General features: G+C 44.0%; 1 protein-coding gene across 2 annotated transcripts in view; it reads left to right on the top strand.

Moving 5' to 3' along the window:
- Window positions 1–26574, top strand: part of LOC119972262 (guanine nucleotide-binding protein G(s) subunit alpha-like) — a 489412-nt gene that overhangs the window by 444283 nt on the left and 18555 nt on the right. For both annotated transcript variants that reach the window (XM_038808668.1, XM_038808669.1), the window contains exons 6-8: window positions 13291–13345; window positions 21388–21461; window positions 22702–22760. In XM_038808668.1, the coding sequence (XP_038664596.1) occupies window positions 13291–13345; window positions 21388–21461; window positions 22702–22760 (188 nt within the window). The remainder of the gene's footprint in view (window positions 1–13290; window positions 13346–21387; window positions 21462–22701; window positions 22761–26574) is intronic.

Below are 26574 nucleotides of genomic sequence, written 5' to 3'. Positions count from 1 at the left end.
GATTTTGACCTAGAAGGGATGACGCAATAGGCAATTGACTATTTAGGTGTTTTATTGTTGTAAAGAGCAGGCTGCGGGGAAAGATGACAGCTGACCAAATAGTGTATGTAGAGAATAGAATGCTGTACTTTTCCATCAGGCTACCTTGCAGCAACTGCAAGAGTCCAGCACAAGTTAGCAAGTGCAAAAAGTATAACAGTTCTCACTCTGGTTCAAATTTTAAAAAGACATGCACGCTGATTTTCTTGTAGAGAAAACAATGCTCCTATTGTTTTTTGGGTTCCCTGGGTCCTTATTATACATGATGGAGGTGGGGCAGCACCGTGGCACAGTGGGTTAGCACTGCGGCCTCACGGCGCTGAGGTCCCAGGTTCGATCCCGGCTGTGGGTCACTGTCCGTGTGGAGTTTGCACATTCTCCCCGTATTTGCGTGGGTTTCGCCCCCCACAACCCAAAAATTTGCAAACTAGGTGGATTGGACATGCTAAATTGCCCCTTAATAGGAAAAAATGAATTAGGTACTTTAAAAAAAAAAAAAAAAAAAATTTTAATACATGATGGCGGTCCTGAGCTTTACCCCCACCCAGGACGAATGATTCAGACTCTGCTCCACAGTGACCTAGTTATCCATCATAAATAACACAGAGCCCTGTAATTTTATAGTGCTGCTATAAGTAAATCAGAACAAAATGGCCAGGCACATATCTGGAGCACAATAAATCATTGTGGAATTTTTGTATATAGAGTTGTTTGATTTAATGGGCTGGCAATTGGCCATGTGTTCCAAATCATATCCTTGTGCTGCAGCACTCGCACTCATGAAATGGCAATTCCTGGCGGACAGGAATAGTGTGTTAAAACTGGCCGCTGATTTGGGACATTACTCCTACCCTGCATTAGACTTGGGGCTTTTACAGAAATATGAATTTATATCCATGCTATTCCTGTCCTTTATTGAATTTAATTCTTCTTTATTGATTCCGATCACTCAATAATTATTGAACCACACCGGTGCAATCCTTTGACATCAGCTTTTGTGGGACAAGTTGGCTTCAGAAGAAATCGACAGGTGGACTGATTTGTTTGTTGGCCCTGGTTTTAATAAGTGTTTATTTTTGGTAGTCATGCTCCAGTCTGGTAACTCTCCCAGAGTCAGATTTTATGTGGGAACGAATAGAAGTTTTGGTCGACCACTCCTGGGAGTTAGACACTCTCCACTCACCTCTGGGGCCAAAGCCCTCTCAAGCCGAGGAGGTTAAAAGTCTCCTGTGTCTGGTCTGCACAAAAGGTCTGTCTGGGCAGTCTCAGTTCAGTTCTTTCATGGTTACAGATCCATGATAATAAATGTTTAAAGCTCTCTTAATTTGACGCTCCTCGGTATTAAATTGGCAGCAACCTCACTCAGAGTGAATGTTGTGGGAAGTGGAAAATATAATATATCATGTTGGTGCAGCAGATGCTCTTCTGAGACTCATTGTTTGGGCCAGAGCAGATGGAAATTGTGTGCCAGACAAGGGGAATGATCGACATTGACGGTAGCTGCCTGGAGTTTGATATGTGCAACATTCACAAAAATAAATCGTTGAGAGTGGGGATTGGGTGGGGCAAGGAAGCTTATTTAAAGGAAGTTGCTGTTTGCAGTGAATTGAGTAACTCACATTTAAATTAATAGTAAAGTTCCCAGATTGCATATGTGTTGAGCTTTACCTATTTTCACTTTGTTCTTTCAGCGTGTAACGATACTCTGGACTGCGTTTCAATTGTTTTTTAATAAATTTAGAGCACCCAATTCATTTTTTCAAATTAAAGTCAATCTGACGTGGCCAATCCATCTAACCTGCACATCTTTGGGTTGTGAGGGCGAAACCCACACTAGGAGAATGTGCAAACTCCACACGGCCAGTGACTGGGATCGAACCTGGGACCTCGGTGCCGTGAGGCAGCAGTGCTAACCACTGTGCCACCTGACTGCGTATCAATTTTGATAAAAGTTCCAAGCTCTCAATTTTGGGGTCGAGAAGGAAAGTGGGTCAATGTTTTATCCTTTTTAGGTACTGTTTCACTTGCTTGCTCCAGGATACTTCGCCACTTGTTTTGGGATTATGGGAATCTAATGACAATTCGTCGGAGTTAGATTTAACCACCATTCTCGTGGTAGCACTGCCATTATATTTTTTAACTAATATCTACAAGTCCTCATCCAGTCTTCACGAGCCGCTTAACTGACAACAATTTATGGCAGACAACACGACTCACTGAAATGTATTGTTTTTAACTTCACCTAGTTACTTGTATTTTTACTTTAACATGAGGCAGCGCGTTCTTTTTAGGATTTAAGTGGTGTATTAAATGTTCCTCTGCCCATTGGCATTGTGGAAAAGTACCCAGCAGTGTGATGATAGATTCTGCTACTCCAGATTTGTGTCAGGAGAGCCATATAAAGCCGTGTTTTTAATGCTGACATTTGTTTTATTTTGATTCTGGGAGAAAGGTATCCATCCATGAGCTAGATGGTATCCCTCCACTGACGCCTGTGCTCACTGACTTATTGTATAAGCTCCCTGTCTGGCAAGGACTCGATTTTAAAAGTCTCATCTTTGTTTTCCAGTGCTTCCAATGACCTCGCCCTTTCTTATCTCTGTAACAGCCCTACAACCCTCCAAAGGTTTTGGTCATTTGTCCTAATATCACCTTCTGCCACTGGGTGTCAGATTCTTAGATAATTCTCCCGTGAAGCATTTTGAGACATTTCCTACATTAAAGGAGCTACATAGACACAAGCTGCAGTTGTAATAACTCTGTCAACCTGACCCTTTGTGGTTTAAAGAGGGGCCTAGAATGCAGATTGAAGCTATGATCGTCTCATTCGAAATCCAGCATTATGATTGTGACTTCCTCCCCGACGGTGTGACATTGTGCCAAAATCTCTCCATAGTGTGCCGCACTTGCAAGCGATAAAGCATACCCCATGATATTTGAAAGACAATTAAAAACATGTGTGGCTGGAAATATTTATGGAAATTGTTCCAAATATAGTTTGATAATGCTGGCAAGAGGAGCTTGGGTATATTTCAGATTGCTGAAACTCAATAATTGCTAAAATTACAAAAATCGCTATTGGTTTGACATGAAGTTGCCAACCATAGTAACCAGTTTTCTGGTATTCCATAATTACTCCCTTATTGGGGGGTGTGACCCTCTTAAAAACTGAGCTATTTTTGGTAGACAGCTGGTTTTTATTTCTTTAAACCCATTCACATAGTTCAATTCTGTTGAAATGCTGGAGTGCCAGCACTGATTAGCTACAGTGGCTCTTGGCCATGTTCACAGGTCACTGCTGGCTGCTTGTAGTCAGTATTTCTGAAGATTCTCTTTTAACACAGATATAGTCCTGATTTGTTAAGATACCGGTGCTAAAGACAGCAGTGTGAGTGTAAAGCGCAGGTATCCTGAAGGGGAATTCCCCTTCCATAGCATTTTATTAAAACAATAAAAAAATATATACACGGCCAAAAGGTACCAACAGTAATTTTGTGTTGGAGAAACAGGGTACCCTCCCCTCAGTACCAACGTACAGGAAGGATGGTAGGATGCTCTGATTATTAAAACAGTTCACCACACAGTTGTACAAAAACCAAACGGTGCGAGCATCACCAACTCACTCACTCAGCCATGGAACCACTAATTCTGCCTTGTTGATTTAACTCATTAGGAATTTCTCCCACTAGTCTCAACTTCATAAATCGAGTGATTCAAATTGACTGACAATTGCATTGGGCTCAGCCAATGTCAAACTCAACTCCATTCAACTGCTTTATTGTACCAGGCTTCTGGGCCTGGGCAATCATCAGCATATAAGCCCATATCAGGCAAGTATGACTATCTACTCCGAATCTAAATTAGCTTCTGGAAATGACAAAAATGTTGTTTCCCTTTGCATGAGTACCAACATTTGCTGAGAGAATTGGGACTGCTGCCAATGGAATGGCATCCATATTTGAACACACAACCACGTCCCATTTACCCATCACCCCTGTGCTCGCTTGTGGCTCCTGACCCAGCAACACCTCAATAGTAAAATACCATTCCATGTTTTCAGATTCACCTCGATGGCCTAATTCATCGCTCTCTCTCTCTCTCTCTCTCTGTAATCTCCTCCATTCCTGCTCCCCTCTCAGATCTCTGCACTCCTCCAGTTTTGGTTTGTTCAGCAACCCCAATTTTAAGCAACCCACGATTGGGGAAGGTGCTTTCAGCTGCCTTGGTGCTAAATCTCTTAACCTCGCTCACAATCTCTCCTCCTTTAGGATGGTCCTTAAAACCTACCTCTATGAACAAGCTTTTGATCACCCGCCCAAATACTTCATTATATGGTTTGGTGTCAAATCCTGTTAATGACACGCTTGTAAAATGCCTGGAGACGTTTCAGTATGTTGAAGGCACTTTATAAACGCAAGTTGTTGTTGATGTATGTTAAAAACAAAAATATGGTGTTGGGGTGTAAAAGAATTCTCATAATATTGTTCCAGTTCTGTCACTGAAACATTTGCGTCTAGCAAAACTCATCTCCCTTTTCACCACCGAGCAGTTGATAGAAAGAGAGATCTCAGGCAATTGGAAGACATCTCACACTCGGGAGCCGATAATGCCATCTAGAGGAGATGTACATGCACTGAAATATAGTCCAGCTGTGAAGACCCATACAGAGAGTTTCAGGCGAGTAGAAATATGGAGGTGAAAATGTCATCTGCTGTTACACTGGTAAAACTGAGGCCTAGCAGACAGCAGTTTAAATTTGCAGAGAGAGTAATGTGGCCGCTTGTGGAACTCAGACAAGATGGGAAGGTTTAGGCCCGAAATGGATTATTGAAGAAATTGGAATGTGAGCCACTCGTGGGGTGTGTTTGGGAAGGTCAGTGCACATTTAAAGGAGCGGCACATATACAGTCACAGATTCTAAAACCTGCTGCTTAAGGAGGACGCAGACCACTTGGTAAAAAGCGTTACAGCTAGATCGAAGAAACAAGCAGTAAACCTGATGGGAGTGGGGCCTGCTTGCCTTTATAGCAGAAATTCAGAACTGGGAGAGATGGTGTGATTGGGGTATGGAGCTGGAAATCCACCAAGAAAAGAATGTGGTATGTACTAAGTGGAAGGGAGCTGATTGTGGCAGTGTGCACCACTTCCTTAAATCCCAGGACACATTTAAGAGGAAGTTAGATAAGCATATAGAAGGGGTGCTCATAGTGTTAGATGAAGCTAGATAAATATATGGAAGGGGTGCTGAGAGGGTTTGATGAAGTTAGAAGGAGACTCATAAAGATCAAAGAAAAGTACAGTACAGGAACAGGCCCTTCGGCCCTCCAAGCTCGGGCCGACCATGCTGCCCATCTAAATTAAAATCTTCTACACTTCCTGGGTCCGTATCCCTCTATTCCCACCCTATTCATGTATTTGTCAAGATGCCCCTTAAACGTCACTATCGTCCCTGCTTCCACCACCTCCTCCGGCAGCGAGTTCCAGGCACCCACTGTGTAAAAAACGTGCCTCGTACATCTCCTCTAAACCTTGTCCCTCGCACCTTAAACCTATGCCCCCTAGTAATTGACCCCTCTGCCCTGGGGAAAAGCCTGACTATCCACTCTGTCTATGCCCCTCATAATTTTGTAGACCTCTATCAGGTCGCCCCTCAACCTCCGTCGTTCCAGTGAGAACAAAATGAGTTTATTCAACTGCTCCTCATAGCTAATGCCCTCCATACCAGGCAACATCCTGGTAAATCTGTCCTGCACCCTCTCTAGAGCCTCCACATCCTTCTGGTAGAGTGGCGACCAGAATTGAACACTATATTCCAAGTGTGGCCTAACTAAGGTTCTATACAGCTGCAACATGACTTGCCAATACTTATACTCAATGCCCAGCCAATGAAGGCAGGCATGCCGTATGTCTTCTTGACTACCTTCTCCACCTGCGTTGCCCCTTTCAGTGACCTGTGGACCTATACACCTGGATCTCTCTGACTTTCAATATTCTTGAGAGCTCTACCATTCACTGTAGATTCCCTACCTGCATTAGACCTTCCAAAATGCAGTACCTCACATTTGTCTGGATTAAACTCCATCTTCCATCTCTGCCCAAGTCTCCAAACAATCTAAATCCTGCTGTATCCTCTGCAGTCCTCATCGCTATCCACAATTCCACCAACCTTTGTGTCATCTGCAAACTTACTAATCAGACCAGTTACATTTTCCTCCAAATCATTTATATATACTGCGAACAGCAAAGGTCCCAGCACTGATCCCTGTGGAACACCACTAGTCACAGTCCTCCAATTAGAAAATCCATTCTACTCTCTGCTTCAATGACCTAGCCAGTTCTGTATCCACCTTGCCAGCTCACCCCTGATCCCGTGTGACTTGACCTTTTGTACCAGTCTACCATGAGGGACCTTGTCAAAGACCTTACTGAAGTCCATATAGACAACATCCACTGCCCTACCTGCATCAATCATCTTTGTTAACTCTTCGAAAAACTCTATCAAGTTAGTGAGACACAACCTCCTCTTCACAAAACCATGCTGCCCCTCACTAATACGTCCAGTTGCTTTCAAATGGGAGTAGATCCTGTCTCGAAGAATTCCCTCCAGTAATTTCCCTACCACTGACGTAAGACTCACCATCCTGTAGCTCCCTGGATTATCCTTGCTCCCCTTCTGAAACAAAGGAACAACATTGGCTATTCTCCAGTCCTCCGGGACATCACCTGAAGACAGTGAGGATCCAAAGATTTATGTCAAGGCCTCAGTAATTTCACTCTAACCTCCTTCAGTATTCTGGGGTAGATCCCATCAGGCCCTGGGGACTTATCTACCTTAATATTTTTCAAGACACCCAACACCTCGTCTTTTTGGATCTCAATGTGACCCAGGCTATCTACACACCCTTCTCCAGACTCAACATCCACCAATTCCTTCTCTTTGGTGATTACTGATGCAAAATATTCATTTTGTACCTCGCCCATTTCCTCTGGCTCCACACATAGATTCCCTTGCCTATCCTTCAGAGAGCCAACCCTTTCCCTGGCTACCCTCTTGCTTTTTATGTACGTGTAAAAAGCCTTGGGATTTTCCTTAACCCTATATGCCAATGACTTTTCGTGACCCCTTCTAGCCCTCCTGACTCCTTGCTTAAGTTCCTTCCTACTTTCCTTATATTCCACAAAGGCTTCGTCTGTTCCCAGCCTTCTCACCCTGACAAATGCCTCCTTTTTCTTTTTGACGAGGCCTACAATATCTCTCATTATCCAAGGGTACCGAAATTTGCCGTATTTATCCTTCTTCCGCACAGGAACATGCTGGTCCTGAATTCCTTTCAACTGACATTTGAAAGCCTCCCACATGTCAGATGTTGATTTACCCTCAAACATCCGCCCCCAATCTAGGTTCTTCAGTTCCCGCCTAATATTGTTATAATTAGCCTTCCCCCAATTTAGCACATTCACCCGAGGACCACTCTTATCCTTGTCCACCAGCATTTTAAAACTTACTGAATTATAGTTACTGTTCCCGAAATGCTCCCCTACTGAAACTTCTACCACCTGGCCGGGCTCATTCCCCAATACCAGGTCCAGTACAGCCCCTTCCCTAGTTGGACTGTCTACATATTGTTTTAAGAAGCCCCCCTGGATGCTCCTTACAAACTCTGCCCCGTCTAAGCCCCTAGCACTAAGTGAGTCCCAGTCTCATGTCGATCAAACACACCATAGCAGGATAATGCTCTGTTTCTTTAAATTCTCTGCAAAGAACTTTAGTGATCTCAACTGTTTATTCCTCTCCGAACCCTCTTCCACATCTATGGCATTAATTCATGTAACTGGGACCTGATGGTGGGGAACATCAGTTCTGAAGAAGTCAACTCCTTTGTGTTGGAGTTTGCTGTGTCTGTTGGGGAGGGTCATAGACTTTGCAGGAAAGGGACCGAGCTGGAAATGGAAACACCATCATAATTAGTCCCAGGGCAAGAAGACTGCAGACTTAACAAGCGGATTAGGAATAGCAGAGGTTCAGGGTCTGAAATGGAGGCATCCGTCCATGCCAAGTCAGCCAACCTCAAAGCGATTAGGAGAAGGTTATGACCCCTGAACTGCCACTGCCGATACCTAAAGCTGTTGATTCAGATTTCTGTGGCATTCTGCTCAAAGAAGGCCGATGTTCAATGAGGATCACCCTCGTGGAGAGGCTTTCATGAGACAGATGATAAAGGTGATATCAATGTCCAATACAACCCAAGAAGGAACTGACACATTGCGATGCTACGTAGAATCATAGAATTTACAATGCAGAAGGAGGCCATTCGGCCCATCGAGTTTGCACCAGCCCTTAGAAAGAGCACCTTAACCAAGCCCACACTTCCATTCCAAACCGGTAACCCAGCAACTCGACCCAACTTTTGGACACTTAAGGGCCAGTTCAGCATGGCCAATCCACCTAACCTGCACATCGTTGGACTGTGGGAAGAAACAGGAGGAAACCCACGCAGACACAGGGAGAAAGTGCAAACTCCACACAGACAGGCATCCGAGGCCAGAATTGAACATGGGACCCTGGAGCTATGAGGCAGCAGTGCTAACCACTGAGCCACCATGCCAGTCGTGGCAGCACGAATAAAGGAATTGTTCCCCTTATCCCCCGAGATGAACACCTCCAAACTAGTCAAGTAGTGCATCTAAAATAGAAACATTTCTCCTGATTTTATTTCAACGGAGGCGATTAAAGGGCGAGGAGAGATGTTTATGATAAAAACGGACCATCTCCAATGAGCGATTAAATTTTGTCAATCTTCTAGAATAGTTTAGGTTATTAGTTATTGAAGGAAAGGGGGATAAATAGTTGGGGGAGACCAGGTGGGTATATAAAATAAAGCTTACAGCTCATGTGGAGGATAAACGCTGAAATTGGCTGACGGGGGCCAAATGACCTGGTTGTAATTTTACTGTAACTTCAAACGCTGGGAGATTGTTTGGAGAGAGTGACGGAAAGTTTCTGAAATATTTGTTGTTTGGAATGACTTATTTCAGTATCTAAAAACAGAAAACGCTGTAAATGCGGGTCTGACAGCATCTGCAGAGAGAAACAGAATATAAACACTTCTAAACGTGCTCAACCTCACTCGTTTGTGAAGCACTAGAATCATAGAATCCCTACAGTGTAGAAGGAGGCCATTCGGCCCATCGAGTCTGCACCGACCATTTGAAAGGCGACCCTGCACAGATCCAATCCCCACCCAATCTCTGTAAACCCACCTAACCTTTGCACATTTAGGGGCAATTTAGCAGCCACCTAACCTGCACATCTTTGGACTATGGGAGGAAACTGGGGAACCCGGAGAAAACCCACGCAGACACGGGGAGAATGTGCAAACTCTACACGGTCACCCAAGGTCGGAATCGAACCTGAGTCCCTGGCGCTGTGAGGCAGCTAACCACTGTAACCACTAGGGTAGACAGAAGCTATTTCCATTGACTGGGAGTCTGGGATTAGAGGACAAGCTTAAGGTTAGAGTCGAACCTTTCAGGGGTAACATGGCTTCAACATGTTAATGGTGGTAGGAGTATAGAGCTCTCACAAATGGCAGCCATGCAAGGTCCATTATTTGTCTTCAGCACGGTAGCACAGAGGCACAGCGGTTAGCACAGTTGCTTCACAGTGCCAGGATCCCAGGTTCGATTCCCCGCTTTGACCACTGACCATGCGGAGTCTGCACATTCTCCTGTGTCTGCGTGGGTTTCCTCCGGGTGCTCCGGTTTCCTCCCACAGTCCAAAGATGTGTAGGTTAGGTGGATTGGCCATGCTAAATTGCCCTTTGTGTCCAAAAGGTTAGGTGGGGTTGCTGGGTTATGGGGATAGGGGGAGGGGTGGACTTAAGTAAGATGCTCTTTTCAAGAGCCGATGCCGGTGCAGATTGATGGGCCGAATGGCCTCCTTCCGCACTGTAAATTCTATGTTCAGTGTGGAATTGATCATTTTTTCTGAGGCAGTAATAGTAAGGGATATGGGGCAAAATAGGTATATGGGGATTAGTCGCGGATCAGCCAGGATCTCCCAAAATAGTGGAACAGAGGTTGAGGAGCTAAAAGGCCACTGCTGTTCCTATGGCAGCTTGAGTGGAAGGTTAGCAGGCGTTGAAACAGTGAACCAACCAGGCTGCTGCCCTCTGCTCCAAATAGTCTTGACATGAAATAGACCGAGCAAGCTGAAACTTCCCCACAGCCAAACTGCAGTCCCATTACAGCAACCTCACGGGTTTTTGGATTTTATAAACCCACACTGTAGTGTGGTGCTGAGAAGCGACTAACCACAATACAGGTATTTTCATCTGACCTTCAAGATGTTTCTTTGTTTCAGGAAGTTGTATATGTCTCGGCAACTGGTAGCGGAAACCACAAAGCACTTAATTAACCCTTGCTGTAACATGAGTCAGTTAATCGTATCCTCACGGCTGGTTACCCAACCAAGAGCATTTGTCAAATGTTATCTCTTGGCTATTTAAAACTAGAAAGTGAAGTTAGAGGCTGACCTGCTGACATCAGTTAGAGGACCTATATTTTCTATATTGAAAAGCAAAGTGCCCAGTTCCGGGAGACGGTAATTCCACTGACAGGCCGAAGGTTTGGAGGTGCACCAATGATTTTGTCTGTGTAAAAAAGTGCACAGTTTACTTATTTTCTATCTCTCTTTAACTTGTTGTCACAGATGTATCTGTTGTTAGGTTGAATATCAGTGTTGCTGAAATTAATCTTTCCCGAAGCACTTGGTGTCGTCTAAAGTGTAAGCATCACCTCCCTGGACAACTCTCCAGCCCAAATGGACTGTGTGTGACTTTAGCAGTGTTTGTAACCAAGCATTCAGCTTCAAACACACATTCTGTGGCCTGTGATGTACATTCAGGACTGCTCATTTCCACCTCTGTAATGTTGCCTGCCCTACTTTACACTGCTGTTCCCAAACACCGTTATCATAGAATTTACAGTGCAGAAGGAGGCCATTCGGCCTATCGGGTCTGCACCAGCTCTTGGAAAAAGCACCCTATGTCTGCCCACGCCTCCAGCCTATCTCCGTAACACAGTAACCCCACCTAACCTTTTTCGACACTAAGGGCAATTTATCATGGCCAATCCATCTAACCTGTGCATTATTCCTTGTGTCTGAATAAAGCTCGTAGTCTTACAGTTGAAGTAGATGCTTTATTGTGTGAGTTTGTTCTCTCTCCAGCGCTTATACTATATGTTACATCTGAGCTGTCTGTCTGTGTCCTGCTCACCAGCTGCCGTTCCTGTGAAGAGTGTCCCTTGACTTCCTGTTTGTCTATTATATACATCTCTGGTGCACACTCTAGTGGTTACTTAGTTGTTGTGTATTTACATTAACCCCGTGTTTGTTTTCGATCTTTCTTTGTCTGCGTCTTGTATAATCTTCTAGTAAGCATTCTGAAATCACCTGGTACCATGTATTATTCCTTGTGTCTGAATAAAGCTCGTTATCTTACAGTTGAAGTGGATGCTTTATTGTGTGAGTTCGTTCTCTCTCCAGCGCTTATACTATATGTTACATCTGAGCTGTCTGTGCCCTGCTAGCCAGCTGCCGTTCCTGTGAAGAGTGCCCCTTGACTTCCTGTTTGTCTATTATATACATCTCTGGTGCTCACTCTAGTGGTTACTTAGTTGTTGTGTTTTTACATTAACCCTTTGTGTATATACAGTGATGCATATCACTACAACCTGCACATCCTGGGGCTGTGGGAGGAAACCGGAGCACCCGGAGGAAACCCACGCAGACACTGGGAGAACGTGCAGACTCCGCACAGACAGTGACCCAAGCCAGGAATCGAACCTGGGACCCTGGAGCTCTGAATCAACTGTGCTAACCACTGTGCTACGAAGCTGCCCCCACTTAAGTGTGTTATCCACACTTCCTGTCTCTCTTGACTCGTTCCTCTCCCACTCTCTTTCCCCATCTACCCCCCACCATCTGCTTTCCTGACTGCCACCTCCAGGCACCCCAAAATTCTGCCTCCTGCATTTCGTGGAAAGTTAATGGATGGGATTCTACATTTCTGAGATAAAGTGTTGACGCCAACGCAGCATTCGTGGACTTTTACAACAGCAAAACCGACGCCAAACCTGGGTCGATTCAGTAACTGTTGAGGGGCTAGCACCAGCGCCACGTGGAGCACAGTCGATTCCAAGGAAAAGCAGTGTGGGATTCGCCGGGTCTGTGATTGACATTCAGGAGGCTGATGTGGCAACCGCATATACACACTTCACTCTCCACACACGCCACCCAACCAACAAGATGGTTGGCAGAAGCTGCCCAGCCAGCGACACAACTGTTAGCAAACTGTGGTGATGTCAGACACTTTACGTACCCCCTCTCTCTCTCCTTCAGCAGCCACGACGCTGGTTTCACAATTTTTAAAAGCACAAGTGAACCGCGCCGTCGGGAACTCACCCTGTCAGAGGCGGAGCATTGCGGAGGCCGCGGAGAATACCGGGTCAGGCCGCTAATGGCATGTAAATGGTGTTTACTGTATGTACGTTCCAGTATGCATTGATACAGCAGTCCAGGTGACGGAGAGTTCAAATCGGCGCCAGCCACGATTTTGGCGTCGGAACCTATTCTCCCCTCAATCACGTTTCTCGATTTCAGCGTCAATGTTTTTCTCTTTGCCTTGTCCACTTTTCTTGTTCTGAATATATTATGCAATTAAGGAAGTTGAAGTACACCGCACTAAAGTAACCTCACCACTGACATAGCTAATAGTTCAGTCTTGTACCTGAAAGAGGGAACTACACATGTCGGATATTTACGGTAAACACAGCTCAGATAAAAAGTGCTCTGTTGCCCTCTGCAGGCTGAATGCAAAATAGTTTTCAGCACCTTTGAGTTTTGAAGAAAAATCCAAGCATTAACCAACTCACTGACTGCTCAACAAGTTAAAATAACGCATTCAGTACCAGTATTGGATGTAATTAACTGGCTCGGGTACCTTTGAATAAACCTGCTCTGTTTGTTTTACAGATCGTGTTCATTTTTTAAATACAAACAGTAGATTGATTACACATACAATTAGCTGTGTAAAACTAATTTGTATTACAGCAAGTATGTTTATACATGTGAAGATATACAAATTGCACTGTTTTTTCAATTGATTTTTCAGCTGTTTTATAAAATATTTTGCTTTCTAGGTTTGAGACACAAAACAAAGAACTAAATGGATAATTCTTTTCTTTCAGCTTTTTAGACAGAATTGACCAGGTCCGACAAAACGATTACTCCCCATCAGATCAGGTGAGTGACGAAAAGCTTTAACTAAAGAAGATGCACCGTATAATAGATGCAGTCCTCTCTAGTTTCTCTTGTACCATAATGGTATATAAATCACCAAGGGTAGGATTCTCTGTCCCGCCACGCCAGATTTCTGGTTCAGCATGCCGTCGGGATTCCCTGTTTCGCCGGCTGGTCAATGGGATTTCCCATTGTGGAACAGCCCCGCGCTGCCGGCAAAACGGAGCATCCCAACGGCGGTGAATTCAGCCCCGAATACACACTCGTGATAGTCGAATTTCTAAGACGCCAAACGTAACAGCTTGAATTTTACAAAGTTAATGTTTTCAAGAGGTTGACATGCGACATTGGTTTGGGCCCAAGTGAAGTCCAAATAAATGGAATAAAGCAAAAAACCAGCAACACAAAATAATTCATATTCATGGTCCAGCATTTAATTTCTTGCAGTGCAAACTATATAATTTTCACACACATCAATTATCTAACGTCCAAGTGTTTTGAGCGTTTATTTACCAGTATTCATTTTCATTAGTATTTATGTTTTTTTTTTTAAATTTAGATTAGCCAATTATTTTTTCCAATTAAGGGGCAATTTAGTGTGGTCAATCCACCTACCCTGCACATTTTTGGGTTGTGGGGGCGAAACCCACGCAGACACGGGGAGAACGTGCAAACTCCACATGGACAGTGACCCAGAGCCGGGATCGAACCTGGGACCTCAGCGCCGTGAGGTGGTTGTGCTAACCACTAGGCCACCGTGCTGCCCAGTGTTTATATATTTACAGTGAAAACAAATCACTAATATCGCCAGGATTATACTTTGGTTCTGAAATATCTGGGCTTTGATCCCTGAAAATTGAACACAAGGGGCGTGAAAAATTATGGGATTTTAATGCCAAAAAGTCAAGAGGTCGACTTTTACAGGAGATCAGTTTTACACAACCATATAGGATAGTAAACTCAGCAGCAAGAGTAAAATGTACATTCACGTTTACTTTATTTTGAACTATAAATTTTCCTCAGTTTAACTGCACAGAGTGGTTATAGAAATGGTTTTGTCACAGAAGTTAATCCTATCTGCCTTAATTACATTTTGGGATCACAGGACAATGCAATCAAAAATAATTCTTTGATTTCTAAGTATTTGAATGAATTTCTTAGGAATTGAAGTATGCATGCTACAGTGTGCGTGCATGGATTGCATGTACTTCCAGTGAGGTTGCTGTGCACATTCCCCACAGTAAACATGAGTACTACCACAGGAACTTTACTGTAACTAACCTTTTGTGACTAAAATCCTTCCTGGAATTCTTTCCAGTGGCTATGAACAGTTCATCCCATTTAATTGCAGTTAATTCATTTCTTTACAGTTTGCATTGCTTCAATTTAAAACCTTCGATTTGACTTTTCCTTCTCCCTCTCAAACTAACAATTTTATGCATATTATGGTCACTCTTCGCAAGGTTCACCCTTGCTATTAGATTATTAACTAATTGTGCTTCATTATTCATCACTATATTAAGAATGACTTGTTCTTTTGTCAGTTTTAGAAAAATTTATTTTGGAAAACGCTTTAGGTTACAGTATACATTACTTCCCATTAAGGAGCTTGTTAACAGGTCAGGGAGGCCATTTTGTTGATGGCCAAACTCAAAAAGCATGTTAGTACTCAGCCATTGACTGGACAGCTGGGAGATATCAAGTAATGTTTTAACTGAGGAAACATTTTTGGTGGTAGAGTTTATTGTTTCAGGTGGGATACGATGCCTTTTTAGAGTCATTTTTACAGCACGGAAAGAGGCCCTTCAGCCCAGCACGTCCGCGTCGACCATCAATCACCTAACTATTCTAATCCCATTTTCCAGTACTTTGTCCGCAGCCTTGTATACAATGGTGCTGATCTCAATATTTTTCAATTGTTGTGAAGGTTCCCACCTCTACCACGCTTTCAGGTAGTGAGTTCCAGATTCTAACCACCCTCAGGGTGAAAAAGTCTTTCCTCACATCTGTAAACCTCCTGCCCATTATCGTAAATCTATGCCTCCTGGTTATTCACCCCTCCACTAAGGGGAAAAGTTCTTCCTATCTATCCCATCTATGTCCCTCGTAATTTTATACACCGCAATCAGGTTCCCCTTCAGCTTTCTCTGTTCTGGGGAAATCAGCCCCAGCCTATCCAGTCTCTCTTGATAGCTGAAATGATCCAGCCCAGGCAACATCCCGGTGAATCTCCTCTGCACCCCTTCCAGTGCAATCACTTCCTTCCTATAGTGTGGTGACCAGAGCTGCATACAGTACTCCAGCTGGGGCCTGACCAGCATTTTATACAGCTCCAATATAACCTCCCTGCTCTTGTATTCAGTGCCTCCGTTAATCAAGGCAAGAATCCCATAGGCCTTCTTAAGCACCTGATCTATCTGTCCTGTTGACTTCAGAGATCTGTGAACCTGCACACCAAAGTCCCTTTTATCCTCTGCACTTCCTCGGGTCCGACCATTCATTATATATTCCCTTGCCTTGTTAGTCCTCCCAAAATGCATTAGTTCACATTTTTCATGGTTAAATTCCATTTGCACTCTTCTGCTCATCAAACCAGCCCGTCTATATCGTCCTGTAATCTAAGGCCTTGCTCCTCACTATTTACCACACCACCAATTTTTGTGTACCTACGAACTTAGTCATAATACCTCCTACATCTACAGCCAGATCATTAATGTATACTACAAACAGTAAGCGACCCAGCACTGATCCCTGCGGAACATTACTGGACACAGCTTCCAGTCTCAAAAATAACCTTCAACCATCACCTCCTACCACTAAGCCAGTTTTGGATCCAGTCTGCCAAATTTCCCTGGATCTAATGGAATCACCCTCCCATGTGGGACCTTGCCAAAAGCCTTACTAAAGTCCATGTCGACCACATCAACTGCACTCACCTACACACCTAGTCATCTCCTAGAGGAGTTTAGTCAAGTTTGTAAGACAAGATTCCCCTTTGACAAAACCATGCTATCATCCTTGATTAACCCTTGCCATTCCAAGTGGCGATTAATTCTGTCCCTCAGAATTTTTTCCAGTAGCTTCCCTACCACTGAAGTTAGACTCACTGGCCTGTAATTTCCTGGTTTGTCCCTACTTCCCTTGAATAATGGCAGCCCCACATTGCTGTCCTCCAGTCCTCTGGCACCTCTCCTGTGGCCAGAGAAGATTTGAAATTTTTGTCAGAGCTGTTGCAATCTCCTCCCTTGCCTCCCACAGCAATTTAGGATACATCTCATCTGGCCCCGGGATTTATCCACTTGTTAAGTTGTTGAAGCAAATAACAGTGCACCTCCCTGATTTCTATACCTGCATCCTCCTCCTTCTTAGTAAACACAGATGCAAAGTACTCATTTACAACCTCACCTATATCTTTGAGTTCCACAAACAAAATAGGCCCTACTCTTACCCTAGTCAACATCCTGCCCTCAATATACTTATAAAACACCTTTGAATTTTCCTTTATTTTACCTGCCAGTGCTTTTTCATGCCCCCTCTTTGCTCTCTTAATTCCTTTCTTAAGTAACCCCTACACTTTCTATATTCCTGTTGGGCTTCTGCTGTTTTCAGCCCTCAGTATCTGTCATGGTCCTCCCTTTTTTCCTTATCCAAACCTGGATATTCCTTGACACCCAGGGTTTTCTGGACTTATTACTCCCGTCCTTTACTCTGATGGGTCATGTTGGCCCTGTGCTCTCTCTATTTCCTTTTTGAATGAATCCCACTGCTCTGATGTAAATTATCCTACAAGTGGCTGCTCCCAGTTAACTTTAGACAGATCCAGTCTTGTTTTATTACAATTGGCCCTCCCCCAATTCAGAACCTTAATTTCCAGTCGACCTTTGTCCCTTTCCACAACTATCTTGAATTGTACCAAGTTATGGTCACTGTTTCTAAAATGCGCCCCCACTGAAACTTCATCCACTTGCCTGGCTTCATTCCCTAAAACTAGATCCAGCATCTCCCCTCCCTTGTAGGACTTTCTATGTATTGGTATAAAAAGCTCTCCTGGATGCATTGGAAGAACTCTGCCCCCTCTAAGCCTTTCACGCTTTGACTACCCCAGTTCATATAGAAATCCCTGACTATTATTACCCAATTTTTCTTACAATTCTCAGAGATTTGCCTAAATATCTGACCTTCTATCTCTCCCTGATTGTTTGGGGGCCTATAGTACACTCAGCAATGAGATTGTCCCTTTTTGTTGCAAAGTTCTACCCATATGGCTTCATCTAAGGAACCTACTAAGATATCATCCCTGAGTGCTGCTGTGTTGTTCTTCCTAACCAATAATGCAATTTCTCCCCGTCTCCTCCTCCTCCTCCTCTCCCCCCCCCCCCCCCCCCCCCCCCCCCCCCCCCCCGGTGCCATCACGCCTGCTACCCTGAAATATAGAGCTGCCTGTTTTTGTGATTGCAGTAATGTCATAATTCTATGTGGTGATCAACATTCTGAGTTCATCAGTCTTACCCATCAGGCTCCTTGCATTGAAATAAATGCAGTTTAATCTGCCAGTCCTCCATGTGCCTTATACCCTGTCTGCTCCGCACACCGCACTTGCCTGGTTTATCCTTTATATTTCACTCCATCTTCTCGCCCACTGTAATGTTACTTTGGATCACACCCCCCGCCCCTTCCAAATTAGTTTAAACCCTGCCCAGCAGCATGAACAAACCTCCCTTCCAGGATATTCATAGATTTCATAGAATTTACAGTGCAGAAGGAGACCATTCGGCCCTTTGGAACGAGCACCCTACATCTCGCAGCATAAGAAGTGACAAACCTTGGTAGGACGGCACCTCTCTCCTCACAAAATCCCAAACCTGCAGGTACCTAAAATAATTCCCCTTGGCAACTCTTACTATTCCCCCAACTCCTCCAGCCCCGCAAATTTGCCCCATATAAACAGGAGCCTGAAGTACTCAATCCGCACCTGCCGCCACCCCCGGAATCTCGCATCCAGTCCCTCCGGCACGTTATTGCAAATAGGCACCCACAACGACATACCCTGTAACCCCAAGTGCTGCCTACACTGCCCCCACACCTTTAAAGCCAACACTACCACTGGCTAACGAATACCTGAACAGCAAGAATGGCAAAGGCGCCAACGACTAAACTCTCAAACCCATTCCCCTACGCGATGCCGCCTCCACAGCCCATTTCCTCACCAATTTGCCGCTCACCAATTCAGGTGCCACCCATCCCGCTTATACAGGTCCCATCTGCCCCAGAAGCGATCCCAATGATCCAAATATCTAAAGACCTCCTGCCTACACCATCCCTCTAGCCACACATTTACCTGACTTATCCTCCTATTTCTATACTCACTCGCCCATGGCACAGAAAATAATCCCAATATCGCAACATTAGATTTTCTGTTTTTTAACCTTCTGTCTGACACCCTAAATTCATGTTACAGGACCTCAACCCGCTTTTTCTATCTACATCATTTACACCCGGTCTTGCAGGAGCTGCAGCTGGAGACACTTCCTGCACACCTGCGGGTCCTGGGAACTGGAAACCTTCCTGGTCTCCCACATGGAGCAAGAAGAGCAGTCAACAGCTTGGAGATCTACTGCTTTAAATTAAATTGATCCTTTTAATATCAAATAGCATTAACCAGTATTAACTAATATTAAAAAGGGGCCTTCGCCAGCCCTTATTATTATAGAATATATAAAAATGTACTCAGCCAATCAGCTGTTTTGATTTCCTGGTTCTGCTTTCAGATTTACTTTTACTTCACTCTTTTATATTTCAAGCTTCATCCTAATTGCCAAACGTTTCAGTTATATAAGTTTCAGTCACAGTCAGTCAGACACAGTCCCTAATATCAGTTACTCACCAACCAATCAGCTTACCGCTTTCCTGTGATGTTAATCTTCTTGTTTTTAAATTTTTTTTCAAATCCAGCCGTTGCTAGAGACAGTGGCTGTCCCTCCGAGTCTCGCGCTCCCTTTAACATCCGCTCCCAATAGATTGTCCCTCGCAGGTCCCATGCTCTGCTGCCTTAAGGTGAGTGAGGGCCTCAAGCCTCGCATTCCCTTTATCCTGCGCTCCCAGGTGAGTGTCCCTCACAGTTGCAGTGTTCTCTGCCGGCTGATGGTGACTGTTTGGCCATCGCTGCATGGTGAGGCTGTTGAAGCTCTAATATCATGCATCCGCTATTCTGCAAGGCAGTTGCAGGCCCTGTCATTGCCACAGTCTGCCGTTGAGGATTATGCTGAGCAGTCTCCTCCTGCCTCTGGGCAGCACTAAGCATCACTAATTGGACACCGAGTTTTCCACCAGTCCAATTAGATCATCCAAATATGAAGATGACGTTACATGAACGACGCAGGCATAGGTCAGGACCAAGAAATTATCCAGGCTTCGGATTGCCCTCAGGTTGTAAATCTCGGTCAAGGTCTCTGTACAAGAAACAGGATGCAGATGTCCTGAAGAAGGTGCAAAAAACAATTCACAAACATTGGGAACAAAATGGAGCGATTCCAGTTATCAGAAAGGACAGAACAGGTTCAGGCTTTTTTCATCAAAGAGAAGTGTCATTGATGGGAACATAGGATTTGGGAACAGGTGTAGATCATTTGACCCCTCAATGCAACTTCAAGATCACTGCTGCACAATCTAGGCTGGTGTGTGGACCACATAAGTGACCCTCCTTCATCACAGTGGGCCACAAGATTGAAATTGGGTTTGTTCACCAACCATGACCCCATGAATAAAACTAAATACATTTAACACGCATTGAATATTTCATAAATTTGCCTTTATCTACCCTGCTAGTTACCCCTCAACGAATTCTAATAAATTTGTCAGGCATGATTTCCCCTCATAAACCCTGACTGTTTGATTATATTATGTCTTCCTAAATGTTCTGCTACTACACCTTTTATAATGGGAGTCTAACATTTTACCTATGACATATGTCGAATTAACTGGCCTATAGTTACCTGTTTTTTCATCTCCCTCCCTTTTTGAATAAGGCAAATAAATTGGCCATTTTCTAATCTCCTGGGACTTTTCCAGAATATTAGGATTCTTAGAATTTCCCTACCAGTGCATCCACTATCTCTAGTTACTTTATTTAATATCCTAGGATGCAATCCATCGGGTCCAGGGGACTTATCGGTCTTCAGCTCCATTAGTTTCCCTGGTACCTTTTCTCTAGTGATTGTTATTACCACCACCCCCACCCCATGCTACCACCTAGGGGAGACCATGGCGCAGTGGTAATGCCACTGGCCCTAGTGTTCTAATGTCCTGGGGACACGGCGCCTGGTGGAATTTATATGTAATTAATCAATTCAGTTATTTAACAAAAAAGCTGGAATTGAAAGCTTGTGGTGCCATGAAACTATCATTAATTGTCATAAGAGTACATCTGGTTCACTAATTTCTTTTATGGAGGGAAATCTGCCTACATGTGACTGCAGCGCAACAGCAAAATGGTTGCCTCTTAACTGCCCTCTCAAATAGCCTAGTAAACCTTTCAGTTGTACAAAAATGGCAGCGAAAACTCAATGCTGGATCAATATCCTGGAACTCTCCTCATATTGTGGGTATACCTGCACTGCAGCTATTCAAGAAGGCGATTCATGACCACCTTCTCGAGGGCAATTAAGTATAGTCTACAAATGCTGGCCTTGCCAGTAACCCTCAACTCCCAATAAAGAACGTGGAGTAGTTGGCATGACGATCATAGTTGTATTCATGAGGAAGCTGAATAAACACGAGAGAAAGGAAAAGGCTAATATGTTGATGGGGTTAGATGAAGAGGAATGAGCAGAGACTCACAAGGAGCATAAACACAAGTGTTTCAGTCTGTTATATATACAATAAATATCTCAAAAAACACACTACACTGTATCATCAATCCTGTTCAGGTGAAGCTTTGTGCAGAGGGGTTTGTCACCATGGCTTCATCTTTGCTTTGTTGCACAGATATTGTTGTAGCAATTTTCTCAGCCAGAAATATTTGTGAATACCCTTCTCCTTTCCACCAGGATTTGCTCCGATGCAGAGTTTTGACATCGGGGATTTTTGAAACAAGATTTCAAGTTGACAAAGTAAATTTTCAGTGAGTATGTTTTTAAGATCATTGCTATAATTTTGCTGTTACAAGATCATGCTGCATTCCTTCAACAAAAATATAAGTAAAGTAGTTCGGGAACATCCAATCTGAAAGGAACTCTTGGACTGTCCCTTTGAAGAGTATTTGCACTGTTGGCGGGATTGTTTTATTGAAGAACTCCACAATAATCATTAGGAATGGGCAACAAATGCTGGGCTTGCCAACCACATCACAGGAATAAAGGAGAGGGGGGGGAGATATTCAAGGCTGGTACTTCAATGGACAACTGAGGTTTGCTCCATAGTGGGCAATGCTGCAGATGAAATGTTAACGTCCGTCTGTCTACACCGGCAAAGGTAACAGATCCCATGCTGCTATCCAGTGAACAGGGAGTTCTTCAGTGTCCTGACCAGGAGATCTCCCTCGTCCTACAAAATGCTCCAGTTATTCATTCATTTGCTCTGTGTCAAACTGGCTGCCACCTTTGCCTACACTGCAGTAATAGTATTTCAAACGAGTCATTGCAAAATGCTTTGAGCTGTCTTGAACAAATCCAAGTTATTTTAGTCATTCTTGTTGACGAAGCACTGAAATTCGACTCATTTACTTTTGTGAATTTACAGTGTTCAATGAAGCCATCTTCATATATTTTTTTACATTGTATGTACCCTTCTCAAACTCCTCTCCTGGCACTAGTTCCCAATTTGTTTTCTCAGTTAGGGGTGACAGATGTAGTCACGTGATGACTTTCTGGGCTTTGTGAAGACTTGGGAGATGCTAATTGAGAGGTGCATGTTATAATTATTTCCTGATAAAGAGTAAGGACTATCCAAAAAGGATATTGAAGATGCTGGTATGAAGATAGGAAGCAATGCTGAAAATTCCTGACACTGAGTTGAATCAATACAATCTTGGTGGACAGTGGAATTTTTTGGAGTTTCAAATTAGCTTCCTCAATCAGAGGAAAATGTTTAAACTGTACTCTAGTTTAATTCTGGGTAGCATTCACCAGCAAAAGAAGTCATTACAAAGATGAGGCAATCATTGCAATGTTAAATCACATCAAGAGAATGTTCTGCATCATCGACAAAAAGTCATTGTGTAGTATTCCTTGTAAACTGATCCCCCGCTCTACTTAGCAAGTCACACTTTCTCCCGCTCCCCCAAGCAATAACCTTTGTGTATTTCAATATCTGATATACACAAGCAAGACTCCTAATTATGTTGTCTTGTCTTTCTTTTCCAGTATGTTTGATGTGGGAGGACAGAGAGATGAACGTAGAAAATGGATCCAGTGCTTCAATGGTTAGTAATCATGGAGATGCCTTTAATGTGAGAAAAAGCCCTCCGTTGTTCTTCTGGGTGCCTCTTATTAATGTTCCACAATTACATGGCTACTGAATTTACTGTGCACTACTGAATTCTTCCTGCCATTTCCTCCCCTTCGTTTATTTTACCCTGTTGTCACTTAATCAAATAATTAGTTTCCAAGGATCTGTTCAGATTCCAAAAAGCATGGGGTGATGGCCATGTCTAATTCCTATTCACAAATTAGTTCATTAATCGCTGTACATTCTGCACTTTGCATAACTAACAGCTGAAAATATGCAGGGTGTGAATAGACGGAGGTTAATGTTAAGCATATTGATTTCAGTTTCTTACTCAAGTTGTAGTTGCAGGAAGTCCAGTTTAGCAGGTAAATCTGCATTGGTGCGACGTGCAGCTAGGGATTGGAAATGAGCAGTTTCTCAATTCACACCATCCTGATCCAGGACTCGAGTATTAGTTAGCTCCATGTTACTGTCACATAACGGTAGCTGTTCCAGTAAACGGCAGAAGAAAGACGAGTGGAACAATCTGCTTCCTGATGCTTTTGGCGGGGGTGAGATTGAGGAAAGAGGCCGGAGGGTCAGCAGTATCGGGTCCAGCAGCTGAGGAACGTCTGGGGGATGGCGGTGGTCCTGGAATTGGAATAGCCCAAGGCAGTGGAGTTGTATCTTTAGTCTAACAGTGAAAAATAAATAGATTGGCGAAGCACATGGGTTTAATACAAGATCAACAGAGGTTTATTGACTGTCTTCACTGTACAAGGTTTGGCACTGGACTCGCCTAAAACCCGCAAAGTAGCCAATGATATCACACATGTCACGTGATTCCCTTCTTAAACAGACATTGCACACAACTACAATAACCCACATATATAATATCCCTCCCCTTTTACTTCTCAGGTCCAAAACATCTAATAACTAATATTTTAACATAGTCATTTATATATATATATGCAAGTGTAGACATCATATTATTACAATATAATAAGTCATAAGATAAACAATCAGGTGGGCGTTGGTATTTCTCGCTGCCTGTCTGTGCACTTCCGGGACTTTGTCATTCTTGACCATAGATATATTTTCTGCTCCTCCAGCAGATGTCTCTACCCTGGAAGGAATTCCAGTCTCTTTTTCTGAGGAAAGCCTATTAATAGAAGGTACTTCTGATACAATCTCTTCCATAGATGAATGAGAAGTTACAGTCAGATGGAACTGAGACTGTCGCCTCTTGCGGTAGTTTTGGTACTGACACACAAACACATGTTGACAGTAATTGATCCGCACGGTGTCTCCACGCTTGGACTGTAGGATATTGCCCAGGTCTGAGCTAATACTGTCGCAGGGACGCACTTCTCACTAGTGGTGTATCAGCGCTCCTTGTTCTCCTTGCTGAAGCGAGTGCTTCCTTGAGTTACTTTCCCGTCTCAACGTCTGCGTGTTGGTTTCACTCTACTATGTCAGATGTCTCCGCTGCCAAGAATAAATCAAAGGTAATGTTCAACTTCCTTTTCATCAATAGGAAAGTTGGGGAACTTTGTGTAGTTGCATGTCATATTTTGATATGTTGCTAAAAACCTGTTCACACGGCGATGAAGTGAACCTTGATCCTCCCAAGCTTTCAGTGCCTGCTTTATTGATTAGAAATAACTTAACGCCAAAACCATTCATGGATGCGTGGTAAGGTGCTGATTTAATATATTGAACTCCACAGATTTTAAGTAGTCTTCGAACCCTTGGGCTGTAAACAATTGCCCATTGTCGCTCACGATCTGCTCTGGTTTTCCGAATCCCACAAAGATCTCGTGGAGCTTCTGAATAGTGCCACTTTTTTAAAAATTTAGTGTACACAATTAATTTTTGTCCAATTAAGGGGCAATTTAGCTTGGCCAATCCACCTACTGAGCCCATCTTTTGGGTTGTGGGGGTGTGAAACCCACGCAAACATGGAGAGAATGTGCAAACTCCACACGGACAGTGACCCAGGGCCGGGATTGAACTTGGGACCTCGGCGCCGTGAAGCTGTAGTGCTAACCACTGCACCACCGTCAATAGTGCCACTTTAAGTGTGCATCTACAACGACGATGAACATGTGCCCTTCGACCACCAAAGACAATGTGTAGATGTTGCCATGGCATTTTAGGCCACTCCCATGGGTACAATGGGGAAAACGGCAGTGCATTCCTTACCCGCGCACATAACCAGCACAGTCCTGCTTTTTCTTCCACCTGGGCAACAGTTTCTGGTCACCAGAAATAGCTTTGTGCTAGTTCCTTCATTCAAACTATAACTGGGTGTCCTTCGTGTAATTGTACCAATACTCTTTGATGCAAATTTTGAGGAATAATTACTCTCATCCCCCACAACAGCCATCCACCCTGTGCTGTTAATTCAAGACTCCTGGAAATGTGCGGTTTTAATTCAGGATGTTTTCCGGCTGTCCTCTTCTTTAATACCATTTCCAGCGCCTTCCCCATCACAGGATCATTTCTGGTATGTCTTTGGACTTGAGCTGCAGTCACTGGAACATTCTCCATCTGTGAACAGTTAAATATATTATCATGACTAGGTGTTGTTTAACCAGCTAGTAAAGATAAGTGTGATAATGCAGTGTTTATCAAACATTTTTTTCTGGGGAACCACTTTTACCAACCGACCGACCTTCGTGACTGGCACCACCCGAACTTCGCGACACACCATTTTTGCTTATCTTTAATGTGACAGGTGAGCCTGCGTGGACCTCATGATCTCACTTGCCTTGTCGTTCATGTTAGGTTCTGCTAAGGACTTCAGCTGATGATTGAAGTTCTCATGGTCGGTGCAGGCTTGGAGGGCCGAAGGGCATGTTCCTGTGCTGTACCTTTCTGTGTTCTGTCTTCTCGTTGCATCCTTTGAAAAAAATCAAGAGGTTCGTCCTCGAACCCACCATGCTTATTCTTCAAATGCCTTTGAGGGTTTTAAACTTTCATTTGCCAGTACTTCCCGCACATAACACACATGGGCTTTGCATCCACATTTTCAGTGGCACAATTAATGAAGCCATTCCTCAAGGAATCATCCTAATACTGCTTTGTTTCCAATTTCAGCTTTGTCTTAATGGGTTGTTCATCAGAGTCCCTGGAGCTCACATTATCACTGCTTTGCCCTGCCGTGGACTCTCCTGGCAGCTCTCTCCAGCAGATTCAGTTGTGAGATCCTGGCCTGTTTGTGTCTCTGGTCTTTTCTTCCTTGTTACAAAAAGATTAATCTTCAGTTCTTCACACAGGCATGCTGGCAGTTATAAAATGGAGGAATTGTTCCGTGATTGTGTGCTCAAAACACGTACCGCGTGACATTAGCATATGTTCAGGCGTGTGACCTGCTCTCTGCCCCCTCTTCTGGCACATATACTCTGCTATTATAAAAAATATATTTGGCACTGAAGCCAGGAGGAGAGGTTACTGGGAAAGCGCACTGACGTGAGCAGGAGGCAGTCTGCCCCACTGGGCTCCAGGCCTGTTCACTGCCAAATCCGCCTGAGAGGACACGCATGCGCAGGGCGGCCGGGATTCTCAATCCGAAAGCCGGTCGCGACCTGTTGGTGCTTCCCCGTGACCGGGAACACCGCAACTGATCACTCGCCGACCCTCCCGGTCATCCACACGCGGGTCGTGGTCCTGAGTTTGAAAAACTGAAATAATGCATGCACATTGACATGATTTTCGAATTGACGTCATTTGATCTCGTAGGAATTTGCAGATAGTATCAGCGACCATCGTTGGAATTTATTTGCAGTCAACGAAAGGGATACCTT

The sequence above is a fragment of the Scyliorhinus canicula genome, chromosome 10, assembly GCF_902713615.1.
Source record: "Scyliorhinus canicula chromosome 10, sScyCan1.1, whole genome shotgun sequence".
In the NCBI taxonomy this organism is placed as follows: Eukaryota; Metazoa; Chordata; class Chondrichthyes; order Carcharhiniformes; family Scyliorhinidae; genus Scyliorhinus; species Scyliorhinus canicula.
Note: the sequence above shows the minus strand (reverse complement) of the source record. Positions and strands in the feature narration are given on the sequence as shown.